The sequence below is a fragment of the Cajanus cajan genome, chromosome 2, assembly GCF_000230855.2.
Source record: "Cajanus cajan strain Asha chromosome 2, NIPB_CcT2T_4, whole genome shotgun sequence".
NCBI classification, from domain to species: Eukaryota; Viridiplantae; Streptophyta; class Magnoliopsida; order Fabales; family Fabaceae; genus Cajanus; species Cajanus cajan.
The window spans coordinates 58,865,085-58,883,916 of NC_138518.1; the positions used below are offsets into that span (position 1 = coordinate 58,865,085).

General features: G+C 38.0%; 1 protein-coding gene across 2 annotated transcripts; it reads left to right on the forward strand.

The window, feature by feature from the left end:
• The first annotated feature begins 11,983 nt into the window (after nt 1-11,983).
• On the forward strand, nt 11,984-18,215 carry LOC109789109 (ABC transporter C family member 3). Of its 2 annotated transcripts, XM_020347983.3 has the most exons (10): nt 11,986-14,627; nt 14,727-14,813; nt 14,912-15,562; nt 15,732-15,896; nt 16,143-16,437; nt 16,540-16,754; nt 16,885-17,190; nt 17,276-17,339; nt 17,419-17,658; nt 17,884-18,215. In XM_020347983.3, exons 1-10 carry the CDS (start codon nt 12,255-12,257, stop codon nt 17,994-17,996), a joined length of 4,509 nt encoding a protein of 1,502 aa, XP_020203572.2. In that variant the 5' UTR covers nt 11,986-12,254; the 3' UTR covers nt 17,997-18,215. The 2 variants fall into 2 exon arrangements, with proteins under 2 accessions (XP_020203571.2, XP_020203572.2); XM_020347982.3 differs by having other exon boundaries at nt 11,984-14,627; nt 16,143-16,754.
• Nucleotides 18,216-18,832: the final 617 nt, after the last annotated feature.

The window sequence follows — 18,832 nt, forward strand, 5'->3', positions numbered from 1 at the left end:
AGGGGTGGTACCCAAAGAGGTGATGCTTAGAGGGGTGACAGACCCACTACAACTGGTAGAGTATTCGCTTTGACTGGGGCTGAAGCTTCTACTTCCTCAAATCTTGTGAAGGGGAAGGGTAGAGTTGCTGGTAAGGATGTGATGATTCTTTTCAACTATGGTGCTTCACATTCCTTTATATCTTATGCTTGTGCTGCTATGCTGGGTGTGCCTATGTGTGATTTGGGGTTGAGACTGCTAGTGCCGACACCTGCTTCTGCTTCGGTAGTTGCTTCTGAGTTGTGTGCTGGCTGTCCTATTGTTATGAACGAGAAGAGGTACAAGGTGAACCTGATTTGTTTACCTTTGGTGGATATTGACATAATCTTAGGGATGGATTGGTTGTCTGCCAATCGCATCCTTATAGATTGTGCCAATAGACGGTTGATCTTTTCTCAAGTAGAGGAGGAGCTGTTGATTTCTGCTCGCCAATCTGAATCATTGCTGAGAGATGAAGCAGAGTGTTGTCTTCTGCTTGTTGTTATGAGTGTGTAGACTAAGAGAGTTATAGCTGATATTGATGTGGTGAGGGACTTTGCTGAGGTGTTCCCTAATGAGGTGCCGGGATTGCCTCCTGTTAGGGAGATAAAGTTTAGCATTGACTTGGTTCCAGGTGCGGGGCCAGTGACGGTGGCTCCCTATAGGATGGCTTCTGTTGAGCTAGTTAAGCTGAAAGATCAGTTGTAGGACCTGCTGGAGAAGCAGTTGGTGCGGCCGAGTGTATCGCCGTGGGGTGCTCCTGTGTTGTTGGTAAAGAAGAAGGATGGAGGTAGTTGACTGTGTGTTGATTACCGGTAGTTGAACAAGTTGACCATTAAGAACAAATATCCACTTCCCCGGATAGATAACTTAATGGATCAACTGAGGGGAGCATCCGTTTTCTCGAAGATTGACTTGAGGTCGGGTTATCACCAGATTAGGGTGAAGGAGGGTGACATATCGAAGACTGCGTTCAGCACTAGGTATGGTCACTACGAATATGTTATGATGCCGTTTGGCGTGACCAACACCCCTGCAGTGTTCATGGATTACACGAACAGGATTTTCTAGCCGTTCTTGGATAAATTTGTGGTGGTATTCATTGATGACATCCTAATTTATTCAAGAACCCCGGAGGAGCATGGTGAACACTTGAGGTTAGTACTGGAGATTTTGAAGGCGAAGCAGCTTTACGCTAAGCTTTCGAAATGTGAGTTTTGGTTGGATGAGGTGAAGTTCTTGGGCCACGTGATCTCAGCTGAGGGGATTGCTGTTGATCTAGCTAAGGTGGAGTCAGTGTTGCAGTGGGAGCGTCCAAGAACTGTCACTGATATTAAGAGTTTTGTGGGTTTGGAGGGTTACTATAGGAGGTTCATTGAGGAATTCTCCAAGATAGTGGCGCCTTTAACCCAATTGACAAGGAAGGAGCAGTCGTTCATTTGGACAGATGCCTGTGAGCGGAGTTTTGATGAGTTGAAGAGGAGGTTGACTACTTCTCCTGTGCTGGTGTTTCCGGACTCTAGTGAACCATTTGATGTGTACTGCGATGCTTTTCACTAGGGTTTGGGGTGCGTGCTGATGCAAAACAGGAAAGTGGTGGCATATGCTTCAAGGCAACTGAAGAATCATGAGAAGAATTATCCCACCCACGACTTGGAGTTAGCAACTGTGGTGTTTACCTTGAAGATATGGAAACATTATCTGTATGGTGCTCGGTTCAGCGTCTTCATTGATCACAAGAGTCTGAAGTATCTGTTTGATCAGAAGGAGCTGAACATGAGGCAGAGACAGTGGATGGAATTTCTGAAGGATTATGATTTCCAGTTGATGTATCATCCTGGTAAGGCCAATGTTGTGGCGGATGCGCTGAGTAGGAAATCCATCCACATGTCTAGCTTGATGGTGAGAGAGCTGGAGCTGGTTGAGGAGTTTAGAGATCTGAACCTCTGTGTGGAGTTAGCTCAAGATCACATTAGTTGTGGGATGATTACAATAACTAGTGAGTTCTTGAGGCAGGTTGGACTTAAGGAGTTGCAAGATGTGGAACTGGTGAAGCTTTTTGGTTTGCTGGGTATCGAGAAGGCTGTTGGTTTTGAGCTGGGTGAAGATGGAATCTTGAGGTTCAAAGGCAGGATTTGCCTACCTCAGGATACTGAGCTGAGGAGAGCTGTGTTGGAGGAAGGCCACAAGAGTAGACTTAGCATACATCCTGGTATGACTAAGATGTACCAAGACCTCAAGAAGACTTTCTGGTAGTCTGGTATGAAGAGGGAGATAGCTGAATATGTGGCGGCCTGTCTGACCTGTCAGAAGGCAAAGGTTGAACATCAGAAGTCGAGTGAGTTGATGCAGTAGATGGAGATTCCGGAATGGAAGTAGGATAGTATCACTATGGACTTCATCGTCGGGTTGCCTAGGTCGGCTAGGAATAGTGATTCTATTTGGGTGATTGTGGATCGGTTGACCAAGTGTGCACATTTCTTGCCTGTCAACATCAAGTGGTCCTTGGAAAAGCTGACGCAGTTGTATGTGAGGGAAATAGTACGGTTGCACGGGGTGCCTTCCAGTATTATTTCAAACAGAGATCCGAGGTTCACTTCTAGATTTTGGCAGAGTCTACATCAAGCCTTAGGCACGAAGCTGAAGCTGAGTTATGTTTATCATCCGCAGACGGATGGTTAGTCAGAGAGGACAATCCAGTCCTTGGAGGACCTGTTGAGGGCTTGTGTGTTAGACCACTTGGGAAGTTGGGAGGATGTCCTACCGCTGGTTGAGTTCACGTACAATAATAGCTTTCATGCTAGTATTGGGATGGCGCCGTTTGAAGCCTTGTATGGCAGGAGATGTAGGACTCCTCTGTGCTGGTATCAAGATGGTGAGTCAGTGGTTGTGGGACCGGAGCTGATCCTACAGACTACTGAGAAGGTAAAGATGATTCAGGAGAGGATGAAAACTGCTCAGAGTAGGCAAAAATCTTATGCTGATAAAAGGTGCAAGCCTTTGGAGTTTGCTGAAGGGGAACATGTGTTTCTGAAGGTGACCCCAACTTCTGGTGTGGGTAGAGCGCTGAAGGCAAGGAAATTGACACCGAGGTTTGTCGGTCCCTATAAGATCATACAACGTGTGGGTCCCGTTGCTTATCGGTTGGCTTTGCCACTGTCTCTTTCAAACCTACACGATGTATTTCATGTATCCCAGCTGAGGAAGTATGTTCATGACCCTGGTCATGTGGTGGAGCTGGATGATGTGCGGGTGAAGGAGAATCTCACGTTTGAGAAGTTGTCGGTAGCTGTGGTGGATCATAAGCTGAAGGAGTTGAGGGGCAAGTCCATTGCTCTAGTGAAGGTGTTGTGGGATGTAGCTATTGGTGAGGCTACTTGGGAGGTTGAGCAGCAGTGTAGGGAACGGTATCCGTTTCTTTTCCCAAGTAAGTCTATTTTCGGGGATGAAAACTCCGGTTATTAGGGAGGTTGTGAGACCTTCCTTTTTCCTTTTTCCTTCCCCGATTCACTCTTTACTCTCCCTCTCTTTTCTCAACTCTCATTCTCACTCTCTTTTGCTGATTTCTTCTCTTGGTGGTGCTCTCTTTGGATTGAAGGTGCTGAGTAGGTGTGGAACTGCTTGTTGAGCCGTGTGGAGCTTCTTTTGTTCCTCTTCTTCCCCATTTCTTCTCCGTGAGCATTTTCTTCATCCCGGAAGCTTGGATCTTCGTAACGAGGTAAGGGAAGCTAGGTCCTTAGCTGTTTGGGTTGAAAATGAGTTCCTAAACTCATGGTGTGGCTGAGTTATGTTGATTGATGAGCTATTGTGGTAAAAAAATGGAGTTTTGGGGTTTTCGAGGTTTTTTTGAAGAAATTTGGGTTTTCTTGGATTTGAGGTTGCATGTTGAAAATGAGGTATTTTTCTTGATGTTTGATGAAAATGTGGGTTTTTGGATGGTTTGCATGTGCTGGATATGTGAAGTTTTCCAGGTTTTTGGGCAAATTTTTGAACTTGGTGGGTTGCTGCCGAGCTTCGCGCTGAGCGTCGTTCTTCTCGCCGGGCGCGAGACCACCTGGAGGCTCCTTTTAGGCAAGCCCGCCAGGCGCATTTGAGCCTTGGGCTCTCTAGTTGGGCCACGCTGGGCGCGAGAACTCTTGCACCGGGCGTGCTGGCCCCTGGTGCTCTTTGATTGTGCCGCGCCGGGCGCGACCAGCAGTGCGCCGGGCGCGGAGGTGATGTTTAACTAATTGCTGTTAGATGTTGTGAAATACTGAGAAATGTTGTTTTATGCTGAGTTGGGCTGTCATTGATGATTATTAATGTTGAATTAAATTATTGTTGTGCTGTGAGCTGTGTTAGCTAGGCTGTAAGTTGTTTAGCAGTGCTGATATTGCCGCTTTGTGGTGCTGATATTGTTGAATGCTGTGATGTAGTATAAGCTGGTTGATGTGCTGATAGCTGTAGTTGGTTACCATTCATATTGTTATATATGTATGTTGATTTCTTTTCACTAGCTTACCCTTTGTTGTTTCCATGTATTTGGACTGTGATGATCATACATTGTATGGGAGCAGAGTAGGGATAGGTGGGTGGCTGGTGGTAAGTCTACAACTGGCAGATAGAGCTGATCCCTTCGGGTGTTTTGTTGTTTTAGCTACTTGGTGTAGTAGCGATTGATGTATTTTGTGCACTTTAACTCTATCTAGACTTGGACCTTGTATATATATATATTCTAGACACTATATGTATACACTTGTTCCTTTCTGTGTGGTGTTTCTAGTGTGCTGTGCTGTGTATAGAGACCAGTTGAGTCGTTACATTTTCCAAAAAAACTTTTTTTTCCCTTAACATATACTCCATATGCACCTATATATTTCAAAAAAGACTAATTTCACAGTTAATTGAAGATATTTATTTTTTGTGATACAACAGTAATTCATCTAACAAATATTGATAATTTTAAAAAACTTTTATTAAACTAGGAAATATCTCAACCCTATAATAAATAAAATTAATAATAGAATTTGGTGAATACATTCATTTTTCTTTTTGTATCCTTTATTATTACATGATGAATAGGTTCTATATTTTAATATCAAGGATCAAAAAGTCTCGTTCAAAGGGATACTAACCCTTTCGCTCGCTACATTTACTTTCCTATTTTTCCCTTAAAACATGTTATCAATCTTCAAGAAAATTAATTTCTATGTCATCATTGAATATATTTTTTTACACTTTAACTCAAATAAATAACTACTCACTCTAATTAGTAACTACCCACTCTTATAAAATAACACATTCTTTCCCATATTTTTTTTTCTCACTCTACCGACTATAATGGATGATTTTTTTTCTTTCCAAAATACCATATCACAATAACACATAAATAATGTATTTTTTCGTTTGTATATAAAAACACAAAATATCTCAGTTTCACTAATTATATATAATTCAAAATTATTTTGTAAATCATAACATATAATAACACAATCTACTCAAACAAATAAGTAAACCATAACATACAATAAAAACCTAAATATCCATATTTAATTGATTTTGCACTTCAATTGATCGTAAATCCCTTAAATAAAAAATATTTTCGCTTCAATCTCAAAAATAGCTTTGGGCTAACAACATAAATTTTAATTTTGCTATTATTTTTCAACTTGTTTTCACACTATTTTTTTTCAATCAGCTTTCAGATGACACTAGTGTAAAAAGACGCTTTTACGTCACCTAAATGACGTCGGAATAAGGAACCACCGACGTTATAAAAACGCGGTGACAGAATGGTAAATAACGGGAACTAATTTACGTCGGACAAAGGGGGGTCTGACGTAAATTAGCTCATTAACGTCGGATCTCTCACTATCCGACGTAAATTTACGTCGAACCCCTCTTTGTCCAACGTAAATTTACGTCGCACCCCACATACCCGACGTGAATATGGCCCTATATTCATGCAAGTTTCATTTTTCATTCCCGCGCTCCCTGTTTACGAAAACTAATAATCATTTTTCTCTCATTCTCTAAGTCTCCCAGTGAGTTTGTGTGTACATTGGACGTTTATAACTCTCTAAGTGTTTGCACATTACACGTTTGAGGTTAGTTTCTTGTCTACGCAAATTTTTGGTTTACTTTCTTCTGTTTGTTCGTCTGGAACAGGCCGTTCTGCTTGCAGAACGGTCTGTTTTGCAAGCAGAATGGCCTGTACTGCTTGCAGAACGGGCCGTTCTCCTTGTAGAACGGACTGTTCTGCAAGCAGTACAGGCCGTTCTGGTTGCAGAACGGCCCGTTCTGCTAAAATCTTTTGTGTTGTAAATTGTTGATCTGGAACGGGCCGTTCTGGTTTCAGTACGGGCCATTCCAGATGCATTATTTGTCTATTCAGTTAATTCATTATTTTAGTAATGAGACTTTAATTTTTTCAGGATTATGGAGGATTCTGGGTCTGGCAGTGGAAGGAGGGAAGGTAGATCTGTCACCCGATTTTCTGGGTTGACAGCTGGGCACATTGCCAAGGAGAGGACACCGGTTGAGGTGGATCCTCGTTCTAGCAAGGCATCAGGCCCAAATGCTGCCAAGTTTAAGAGCTATTTGGGAGTCCTAGCTCGACGACATGTTTCTATTATCATTCCATCATGGGATGACGTTCAGGAGGTTGACAAGAACCTCATGTGGCAGGATATTCAGGTATATACTTTCACATCTCTTGAATATTATATAATTTAAATACATTATTTAATAATTATTGTTATTTTCATAGCAAAATTTTGACATTCCCAACACTGAGGTCATGAGGAGGAAGATGTTATCTGCCCTGGCCACCAGGTGGAGAGACTTCAAGACTTTCTTGACACGAGAGTATGTATTTGGAGAGCGACAAAATGAGACTCCCTGTCTAAAGTACCAGATCACTGATGAGGAGTGGATGCAATTTCGTGCCACTCGATTGGACCCTTCGTGGCAGGTTAGTTATTGATAACTCTTACATTGACAAAAATACTTAAGGTATATTTTAATTAATCTCATTTTCTTTTTTGTATTATTGCAGGCTAAAAGAATAGCTGTCCAAGAACGACAGGCCAAGAATGATGCACCCCATCTATTGTCAAGAGGGGGATATGAAAGAAAAAAAAAGGAAACGAAGAAGGCTAGGGCAGAGGCAACAGAGGTTGAGTCTGCTGACCGTGTGGAGTCACCTCCCCGCCATGAGATGTGGATAGCAGCCCGGACAAAATCAGATGGGCAAATGACTTCTGAGTCTGCAAGGGTCGTTGCGGATAAAATAGTAAGTAAAAATATACAAACTAAGACTCTTCATTTCAACTCATTTAATTCATAAGTGTAGTTTAGGCTATACTTATTGTTAATATGTTGTAAGAGGGTTTAGTTGAGTAGAGCACCCAGGGCTCAATTTTTTCTGATAGTCGGAATGATATCCTCACAACGGCCATAGGAAGGCCAGAGCACAGAGGCCGTGTGCGTGGTGTTGGTGGTTCTTGGAGCCACCGAGATTTCTTTGGTGCCCGATCATTGAGGAGCACTATTGACTCTTGCAGTCAAGAGGTTATGCAGAGAATGGAGCAGAGATTGGAGAGTCAGTTTGAAGAGAGATTGAAGAATATTCAAAAAGAGTTTGAGCAGAAGTTTGAACTTTTGGCTCGTTCTCAGCAACAGACTGCAGTTGCTCATGATGGTGTTCGAGTCAGCACTAAATGGAGTTGTGCTGCTCCAAATCCCTCACCGGATCAGACTCACACTGATGTACCAAACCAGTGTGAGTTATATGTTGAGGATGACCCCCCACGGTTAGTGGCTATTGGCCGAGTATTTGAGGGTGGCTCAACCATCCATGGTATCCCTCTACAGCCAGACTGGACACGGGTTGTGGTTGACCAAGTTCAAGATGCTGCTGCTCTAGTGCCTTTGCCCAATACAGAGGTTCAACTAGTGCGGCAGGCAACCGACACATTCTTAGCTTGGCCAAAACGTTTGGTCATGCCGCTTTCAGCACGGGCAAAGGTAATTATATTATTGCTCTTTTATATTCTTATAATTTTATTATTGTTTAACTAATTTTGATTATTTCTTTAGGATTTTATCAATCGTGGTAAGGAGGTCATGAGAGAACCTCATGTTGATGATGCTAATATCGCAGAAGCTGAGAGTGATCCCATATCTAAGCTTTTAATCATATTACCACGATTAAAGAAGAAGCCAATTCAATTGTAGTGAGACATTAGAGCTTTTGGAGTTGATAGCTCTGATGTTCCACTATACATATCTCTGCCTGATGCATTAGAGAGTGTTGGGGGAAACTCTATGTTAAATATATCTATCATGCAGCTGTGGGCCATGTAAGTCATATTTTCTTTTATGAGTCTAAATTTACAATAATTACATTTAACTTATAATAATTATTTGTGTTAGGTACATGGACAAATTGAGTGTGGAGCAACCAGAAGCAGAAGTATATGGATTTATTGAGCCTCAATCAATCCAAAAATCAGGAAACACTCAGGTCCAGATCCAGCAATATATGCAAACATGGATGAGTGACTCAAGAAGAGATATATACATGGCTCCATACATTGACGGGTTAGTTTTTTAATTGTTTTTTTAATCATGGTAATTTTATAACTAATTTGTTTGTCATACAATGTAGGTCCCATTGGCAGTTAATGGTAATCATTCCTAAGGAATACACCGTGGTGTGGTTTTGTTCACTACATCGAAAACCAAGCCACGAAATTAAATGCCAATTACAAGGGTAACTAAATTTTTTCATTATGTTTTAAAACTGTAATTATATATATTGGCTAACATTTGTTTTTATTTCAATTAATTAGAATCGTGTCTGGAGCTAATATTTTAAGTGGAAGAGCCAGATTATCAAAGTCATTGCATTTCATATACCCTAAGGTTAGCAAATTAATTCATACAGTCAATGATGGAAATCTAATTCCTAAGGATCCCTTTGGAAGAGGTAAGACCAAGAAGGGTGAAGGGTGATCCAAGGATGCTCACACTTGAAGACCATTGGGCCTTTAACTAGGTCCATGGTTAGGAGGCTAGAGGAGGTTTCTAGAGAGGAGGTGCTTCTTAGACCTATGCTCAATATGAGTATTGAGTATGATTCCTCTTGTTAGTCTCATAGTCTCTATTATAAATACATTGTATAGTTTGATTTCTTGTACCTTGTATATAGTAGATACTTGTAGGTTTATTTTTGCCTTTGTATTTGTGAGGCACTTTATTTCCTTTTTAGTAGCTATTGTATATTGTTTCTAGGGTAGGTTACTTGGGCACTTTGACTCCATTTAACCTAACCTAGAAATACATTCTTTTCTTAGTTTTCTAGTAGTAGGATTGGGAGTGGCATTAGCAAGCTAGAGAGTGCCATTAGCAAGCTAGAGAGTGCTACTAGCAATTTAGCCAAAAGGTGGTCCTGGGCTAAAATTTACATATTGGACTCATTTTACTCCTAATTTTTCATAGATTTGATTTAGCTAGGTTCCATTCACATTGGATGAACCTAACTAAACCAAATTATCAATTTCAAAACCGGTTGGAGTAAATTAAGTCCAAAGAGCTGCCCACCTAGATGTGTTCACACTTGTGTTCACACTTGGCCAAATAGCTTGGTTCTTCTCAAGCTTGGAAGCTTGAAGCACAAGCTTCTTCTTAGCTAGCTTACCAAGCAAGCTAAGTGAGGAGCTTGCTCTCCAAGCCTCTAGACCATGGGTGGTTAGCTAGACCTTACCATGGTTCCTAGTGAACCATGGTTAAGACTAGCTTACTCTCCAAGCTTCCTACTCCTATATTTTTGTTTTTATCTCTTTGTAAAACACTTTTGGATGTATTGAGATTTCATTTCTGAAATTGAGTTCATATTTCTCTCTTTTAAAAGTCCCTAAACCTCTTTGATAGCATCCAATTCTCTTATCCCTTCATAGAAGAGTGTGGTGAGAATTGAAGAGGCTTATCTCTTCATCAAGCAGTGACGCCTCTTGGGAGAGTTTCTCCACCAAACCGTGGTGGTTCTAAGGTCTCCTCCTCCCTTGAAGACCTTAGTCAAGCCTAGGAAGAATCAAGGAGCCAAAGATCTAGGGAGGAACTTGAAGAGGATTCACATCAATCCAGATTCTCCAAGCAAGTTTCCATCACTAAGGTTAGCAAATTAATTCATATAGTCAATAATATTTAAATTTATTGACTTTGGAAATTATAGTTATTTGTTTCTCATTTTAGTGTAATAAGCAACAAGACTCGTTTGAATGTGGCTATTACATCATGTATTGGATGAGAGCCATAGTTTCTGCGAGTATTATTGATTCTTGGGCGCAGGTAATTCATATCAAAATTTATTTAACTATATTTACCTTTAGGATAATTAACATTGCATATTAATGACACTTAAATTAATATTTCAGGTCTTTCAAGATCCATCTCCATTGCTCGAAGATGAGTTGCTCAAGATAAGAGAACAATGGGCAACTTTTTTTCTAAGTTTAGTTAGTTAGATATTATGTTTATAGTTTAATAGTTAGTTAGTTTAGTTAGTTAGATAGCATTGACAAACATATGTTTTATAGCTTTTTTAGGATAATAGGATTTACATTGTCATAATTTATGTTTTTTAAGATTTATATATTATTTTTTTGTCATTCAATTTTGAATTTCTATTCTAGACTGCTTGGTTTAGATTTGGTATTTTGGACTATATTTATATGCAGGTGTTGGGTATATAAAAAATTTATAAAAGTTTAAAAAAAAAACTCCCACAATTTACGTCGGACATGGCGTTGTCCGACGTAAAATTGTGGCATGTTTTTGTCCCTTTTTACGTCGGTCTGAGAGAATCCCCGACGTAAATTTACGTCGTCTTTCAGAGGCGACGTAAATTTACGTCTCCCGTATTGATGTCGGAACCTTTTCCGATGTAAAAAGCTCAAAATACGCAACGTAAAAGACCCTTTGTGTACTAGTGTGAGTATCTCCTTCTCTCCTACCTCAACTTATTTGATTCTAAGGACGACATGAAGAATGTAAAATGTGATTATGTAATTTCTGTTGATTGATTCAAGGAATAACTATAAATGTTTTTCAAACAACCATTTTATTTTCTTTAATATATACTCCATTTGCACTTAGATATTTTAAAAAGACCAATTTTACACATATTAAAAAATTAATTAAATATATTTAATTTTTGTGATTTCACATAAAATGTACTTCATCATCAATTCTATTTTGTTTGACATTTTAATAATTTTTATCTGTTTTAATTTGATTGCTATTTTAAAATATTAATGGAACATTATTTTTTTAATATTATACTCTTAATCATTATTAATACATTTTTTAATTATTGATGAGAATCCACAAGATTTAAGAGTATATTCCAAAGTAACATAATTTATTTTATGAAATAAGAAATTAATTGTATTTCTTAAGTTTTGACAAAAACTTAAAGTCAAACAAAATGTAATGAAGGAGTACATTATATTTTCTATAATACTCTTAATCATACTAAATAGAAAATAATGTTCCATTTAAAGTTGACTTGATTGAAATTTTTATTAAATAAAGTTAATTTGAAGGAAATTTGTTTATATTTAATCCAAAAAAATTAAGTATTTTTTCTTCTTATATATAGATCAAGAAAAATTATATTCTTTAATAATTTTTATTAAAAATTATAAAATTTTGCAATTCTTTTCTCTTTACTAATGTTGTTTTTGGAAATTCTAATATCTTATTTAATATGAAGTTTCCTTATTACCTAATTATTTTTAATAAAATTTCCCCGTAATCACATTTTTCTATATAAAAAAAAGGTCGAAACTTTACCAAAATCACCGTCACCACCAAGTAAAACAACGTTTTGGTAGTATGATACAAGAGTATAAGACAGAGATTATTACAAAGAATTGATATGTAAATATTATCCTTTAATATGGAACTCCAGAATAGGATGTTCACATGACTTTCGCAGAAAATCTTGCAATAAATCAGCAACTTCACCATCTTCCATTAAAAATGGAGTTACCCAATTTTCTAGTTTGATTTCTAGCTTTAACATTCTCTTTTCCACTCTCTCACGGACTAGACACCTTTATAACTAAGTAACTCCAACTTTGGAACCAAGTTAACAAGTCAACCATTACGATCCATCAACCCACAAAATATCTACAAAGTGAAGCCTTTTGCTTGGTTTTGTTTCTTTTAATCTAAGGTATAATATCATCATGTTCTCACTCTTCTCTTGCTACTTTTCTTCTTCCACGATGCACCGTGGAATTGATTTTCTACTGCAACCCATTTTCACACGTGAGGTATCTGCTTCACTACACCTAGTCTTGTTACTTGTGCTTGTTCTGTCTTGGGTATGGAAGAAAGTGCACGTGGACCATAGAGAGAAGAGTGAAAGAAATGGAGTCCATAATTCTGGTTTCTTGTACTACAAACTCAGTCTGGTTTGTAGCTTAGTGATATGTGTGTTCAACTTTTTGTTGTGCTTAGTAAGCTACTTTTACTTGTATAAACATGATGGTTCAGAGGAGCTTGTAGCACTTTCTGATTTGGCTCTCAAAACATTTGTTTGGGGTGCTATTTGTGTTTATTTACATTCTACAAACTCCAAGGCTCAGGATCCGAGTTTGCCATGTTTGTTGAGAATTTGGTGCGGGGTCTATGCCTTTTTTTCTTGTTCTTGTCTTGTTATCGACTTTGTAGTCTATGGAAACCATGTTTTATTGCCAGTTATGTACCTTGTTTCTGATATTGGATCCTCTATCACGGGTTCATTTATGTGTTATGTGGGATGTTGTGTTAACAATATGGCTAAGCTTGCCCCTCTTGAAGAGCCCCTTTTGAATGGTGACTCTCGGGTAAGCAACAATTCTGACCCCAGTAAGACAAGAAGAAATGAAAATTTAACCCTTTATTCAAATGCTGGATTTTTCAGCATTCTTACTTTCTCATGGATTAGTCCATTAATAACTCTAGGCAATGGGAAAACTCTAGATCACGAGGACCTCCCACTTCTTGCGACTGATGATAGTGCCTATGGGATTTATCCAACTTTTAGAAGCAGACTTGAGTCAGAGTGTGGTAGTGTTAGGAGAGTGACCACTCTTAAGCTCGCAAAGGTTTTATTCTTGTCAACGTGGCAAGGGATCCTTTTATCAGGTATATTTGCATTCCTATATGCATGTGCTTCTTATGTTGGACCCTTTCTTATTGACATCTGTGTTCAATACCTCAATGGGGAACACAAGTTTAAAAATGAAGGCTATGTTTTGGCTATGGCGTTTGTTGCTGCAAAGCTTGTGGAGGGACTTTCAGAGAGGCACTACATGTTCAGGTACCAGCAGGTGGGGGTAAGGATGCAATCAAAGTTGGTGGCAATGATCTATACTAAAGGGTTGATTCTTTCATGCCAATCAAAGGAGGGTCACAGCACAGGGGAAATCATTAACTTAATGACTGTTGATGCTGAAAGGATTGGTGAATTTTGTTGGTACATGCATCAACCATGGATGTGTGTTCTTCAAGTTGCTTTGGCACTGTTTATATTGTATAGAACTGTGGGGGTTGCTTCTTTAGCTGCTCTTGCTGCCACTGTAATTGTGATGTTGGTAAACCTTCCCGTGGCGTCATTGCAAGAAAAGTTCCAAGGCAAGGTAATGGAGTTCAAAGATAAAAGAATGAAGGCTACATCTGAGATTCTGAACAATATGAGGATTCTAAAGCTGCAAGCATGGGAGATGAAGTTCTTATCAAAGATTATTGAGCTTAGGAAGACTGAGGAGATATGGCTAAAGAAATTTCTAGTTGGTACAACAATTATTAGATTTCTCTTCCATAATGCCCCAACTTTCATTGCTGTGGTTACTTTTGGGACTTGTGTGCTTATAGGCATCCCACTTGAATCAGGGAAGGTCTTATCTGCACTTGCAACATTCAGAATTCTTCAGATGCCCATCTACGCTCTTCCTGACACGATTTCAATGATTGCACAAACTAAGGTTTCGCTTGAAAGGATTGCATCATTTCTTTGTCTAGACGAGTTGCAGAGTGATGTAGTAGAGAAGCTTCCGTGGGGTAGTTCAGATAAGGCAATTGAATTAGTAGATGGTAATTTCTCGTGGGATTTATCTTCCCCTAATACAACATTGAAAGACATAAATCTAACAGTTTTTCATGGTATGAGGGTTGCTGTATGTGGTACTGTTGGATCAGGCAAGTCTAGTTTACTTTCTTGTATAATAGGGGAAGTACCAAAGATAACTGGGACCCTGAAGATATGTGGAACAAAGGCTTATGTGTCTCAATTGCCGTGGATACAAAGTGGCAATATAGAAGATAACATATTATTTGGTAAAGAGATGGAGAGGGAAAAGTATGAGAAGGTGCTAGAAGCATGTTCCTTGACAAGAGACCTTGAGGTTCTACCATTTGGTGATCAGACCATTATTGGAGAAAAGGGAATCAATTTGAGTGGTGGACAGAAGCAAAGGGTACAAATAGCCCGTGCTCTATACCAAGATGCTGATATATATCTCTTTGATGATCCCTTCAGTGCTGTGGATGCTCATACAGGATCCCATCTCTTTAAGGTACTATTTTTCTAAGCTCTACACTGCAATTGATTTTTTTTTTCTTGATGAGGTAATTTGATACATCCGAATTATTCATACAAACTTTGATTCTATCAGGAGGGCTTGCTTGGCCTTTTGAAATCAAAAACTGTGATATACATTACTCATCAAGTAGAGTTCTTACCTGATGCTGATCTAATATTGGTAAGTGATTCATAGATTTCATGCTCAAGAATTCAAACCACAGCATTTGGTCTGTTACTATTGTCTCAGTATTTTTATCTTGCTTACAATTTATTTAGGTCATGAGAGATGGAAGGATAACTCAATCAGGAAAATACAATGACATTCTCCAGACAGGCACTGATTTTATGGAACTTGTAGGTGCACACAAAGCAGCTTTATCTTCAATTAAGTCCTTGGAGAGAAGACCAACATTTAAAAAATCAAGTACCACCAAAGAAGACACAAATTCATTAAGTGATTTTGAACTTGAGCATAATGTGGAAAACATATATGATCAAAATGATAAGTTAGATGACATGGTTGAGGTCAAAGGACAACTTGTTCAAGAAGAAGAACGGGAAAAGGGTAGAGTTGGGTTTAAAGTATACTGGAAATACATCATAACAGCCTATGGAGGAGCTCTTGTACCTTTCATATTACTTTCACAAACGCTCACTGTGGGGTTTCAGGTTGCAAGCAATTATTGGATGACTGTGGCAACTCCTGTTTCAGCAACTGCAGAACCTGACGTTGGAAGCTTTACACTTATGGTTGTCTATGTTGCTTTGGCAATTGGAAGCTCCATTTTCACCTTTGCCAGAGCATTTCTTTCTGTGGTAGCTGGATACAAGACAGCCACTATGCTTTTCAACAAAATGCATTTGGGCATTTTTCGTGCACCAATATCATTTTTTGATGCCACGCCAAGTGGGCGAATCCTTAATAGAGTATGTCATTCTATATGTTGATAATTATTCATTTGTTTAATTTGAAGACACAACTTATTTATCTAATAGTGCATTGCTTTTGAAAGTTTGACTTCTCTAGTTTTTTCGTTCTAAATGACCATACTGAATGTAATTTTTGTTTAAATTTTTCTTTTTCTTTTTGTTGCAGGCTTCAACAGACCAAAGCACACTAGATATGTACATTTCAAATACATTATGGGCAATTACCTTCAATCTGGTTCAACTCTTGGGAAATATTGCTGTCATATCGCAAGCTGTATGGCAGGTGTTTATAATATTGATACCTGTCATGGCAGCATGCATATGGTACCAGGTAGTTTTATGGATAATATATAACCTATATTATTTGACATTGATAACACTAACTGCAGATTTCACCAAATGAATCTGATTTTCGTTCATACTATTTTATTTTTGTAGACACAATTAAGTATTTAAAGTGCACTTAATTTTATCACATTTCTCAGCAATTTTGATAGGAAGAAAAACATATGAATCTGATTGATATTATTGTGGAAACAACATTGCATATGTTAATAGAGATATTCAATAAATGCAGCGATATTATTCTGCATCAGCAAGGGAATTGGCTCGATTAGTTGGTACATGCCAAGCTCCAGTTATACAACATTTTTCTGAAACAATTTCTGGATCAACAACCATAAGATGTTTTGAGCAAGAATCAAGATTTAATGACATGAATATGAAATTGATAGACAGATATTCCCAACCCAAATTATACAGTGCTACTGCAATGGAATGGCTGAATTTCAGAATGGATATTTTGTCAACTCTCGCATTTGCCTTTTGTTTGGTTTTCTTGATATCTTTTCCAAATTCAATGACTGCTCCTGGTGAGTACTTCAAAAGACATAAATTCACTAGTCATATTTTACTCCTTCTGACACTAAGCACAAAACTTCATTCATTCTTCACTTCCAATTTTTGTTTTCAAGGAATTGCGGGATTGGCTGTGACATATGGACTTAATCTAAATGCTCTACAAGCTAATATAATCTGGTTTCTTTGTAATTTGGAGAAAAAAATTATATCTGTTGAAAGAATACTTCAGTACACATCCCTTCCTAGTGAAGCTCCTCTTGTAATTACAGACAACAAACCGGATAATTCTTGGCCATCATTTGGAGAGGTTCATATCCGGGATTTACAGGTACATTTCAAAGGTTATTCATCTATTCCAGTCTGAATTGAAGGCGACAATTATATTTTCTCGGTTACAAGATAATTATTACTTTTTATATGGTATATATAGAGTCTTAATGAGCAAGTGTGTGATGCAGGTTCGATATGCTCCTCACTTGCCTATTGTTTTAAGAGGTCTTACTTGCACTTTTACTGCTGGAGCAAAAACTGGCATTGTGGGAAGAACAGGAAGTGGAAAAACAACTCTAGTTCAAACACTTTTCCGACTTATTGAACCTGTTGCTGGACAAATATTGATAGACAGCATTAACATCTCTTTGATTGGAATTCATGATTTGCGTTCCAGACTAAGCATTATTCCTCAAGATCCTACAATGTTTGAAGGGACTGTAAGAACCAACCTGGATCCGCTTGAAGAGTACACAGATGAAAAGATCTGGGAGGTAATTTGGTTTTGTTTGTCACTATGAAGAACTTGTCTCTTTATTGCAAGTTATACATGCTAATTTCTTTTAAGAAATATTTCAGGCTCTAGATATGTGCCAACTTGGAGATGAAGTAAGGAAAAAAGAAGGGAAGCTTGATTCCAAAGGTGTGTAGCATGTGTATCAATGATTTCTAAATGTAGTAACTAGGAAGAATGTGTTCCTTATTATTATGAGCTTTTGCAGTTACTGAGAATGGAGAAAATTGGAGTATGGGTCAAAGGCAATTGGTCTGCCTTGGCCGTGTTCTACTCAAGAAAAGCAAGATCTTGGTGCTTGATGAAGCTACTGCATCGGTTGATACAGCCACAGATAATATTATTCAGCAAACTGTTAAGCAACATTTTTCCGAATGCACAGTCATTACCATTGCTCATAGGATAACTTCAATCATCGATAGTGACATGGTGCTGTTTTTAAATCAAGGTTAAAATCACTTTGTTGTTTGGTGTTATTTAAAGAAATAGTATCTTTTTTTTTGTTATCTTCCACAGAAAGCTTTTAAAGACAAAATGATTATTACTTTCAGTCCCAGGATAATCAAATCCAAACATGCAACATCACTTATTTTCTTTCATCATTTATCACGGTTTTCTTCTTTTTCTCATGATAAATGTGAATATGTTTTCTCTATTCATATTGATCCTGCAGGGTTGATTGAGGAATATGATTCACCAAAGAAACTGCTCAAGAACAAATCTTCATCTCTTGCTCAACTAGTTGCAGAATACACGAGGAGGTCAAACTCTGGTTTTGGAAATTAATCTGAAACTGAATTGAAATTAGCCTAAAACCGGATATGTTCTTGATGATGAGATATCTGGTCTTATTGGATTTCGAAGGAGTTTAGTGGTTATTCTATATTGGTCTTACTGAGACTTGTATATGTCACATATTAATTATGATCAATAAATTACGCATACTTTGTGAACTGTCATGCAGACTATTGCAATGTTAATAATCTGAGCCTGTTTGTAAACTCATCCAAACTCCAATGGCAAATGTATATTACAGGGAAAAGTTGGTGAAACTCCTCTAAAGTTCCGAGTTTATGTAAGAAGGCCTCAAAAGAAAGTGGTGCATAGTGAACAACGTCACACCTAGTTATAATCGTTGGATGTGTTATTAAATTATTAATAACACATGAAGATGGTGAAAAGATATTTTCATCCCTCATCTTAGAGTTCATCTTTTTATTTTTCTATATTTTAATTTTACTTATATTATTATTTTTGTCTCGTTTATTGTAAGCATATATTAAGAATATTCATAATTAGGTTTAACTAAGTTTTAAAGTAAACAGACATTTAATTCGATCATGAAATATTGGGAGGGTTGGCTAGATGGCAACGATGAGGAATGATGGTGAAAGCAGTTTTGGGATGAGGTGCTGATTGTTGCAATAAGATTGGAATCCTAAACCCCTTGTCAATTTCTTTAGTAGTTAACTTTTCATTTGAGGAATAATATTTATTAAAATAGAAGCCACACGCATTTTTCAATATTTTTTCCCAGTATTAGATTTCATTATATTTCAATGAGATTAAAAAGTATTAATTTCTTCAATTATATAATCCACGATCAAATTTTTGTCTCTATT

Bases quoted from the DNA above. Each gene is read 5' to 3' on its own strand.
- LOC109789109 (XM_020347982.3), top strand. From the start codon at position 12,255: ATGTTCTCACTCTTCTCTTGCTACTTTTCTTCTTCCACGATGCACCGT. The intron at 15,563-15,731 runs GTATGTCATTCT...TTTTTGTTGCAG, and splicing joins GTGGGCGAATCCTTAATAGA to GCTTCAACAGACCAAAGCAC. The intron at 16,755-16,884 runs GTACATTTCAAA...TGTGTGATGCAG, and splicing joins TTCATATCCGGGATTTACAG to GTTCGATATGCTCCTCACTT.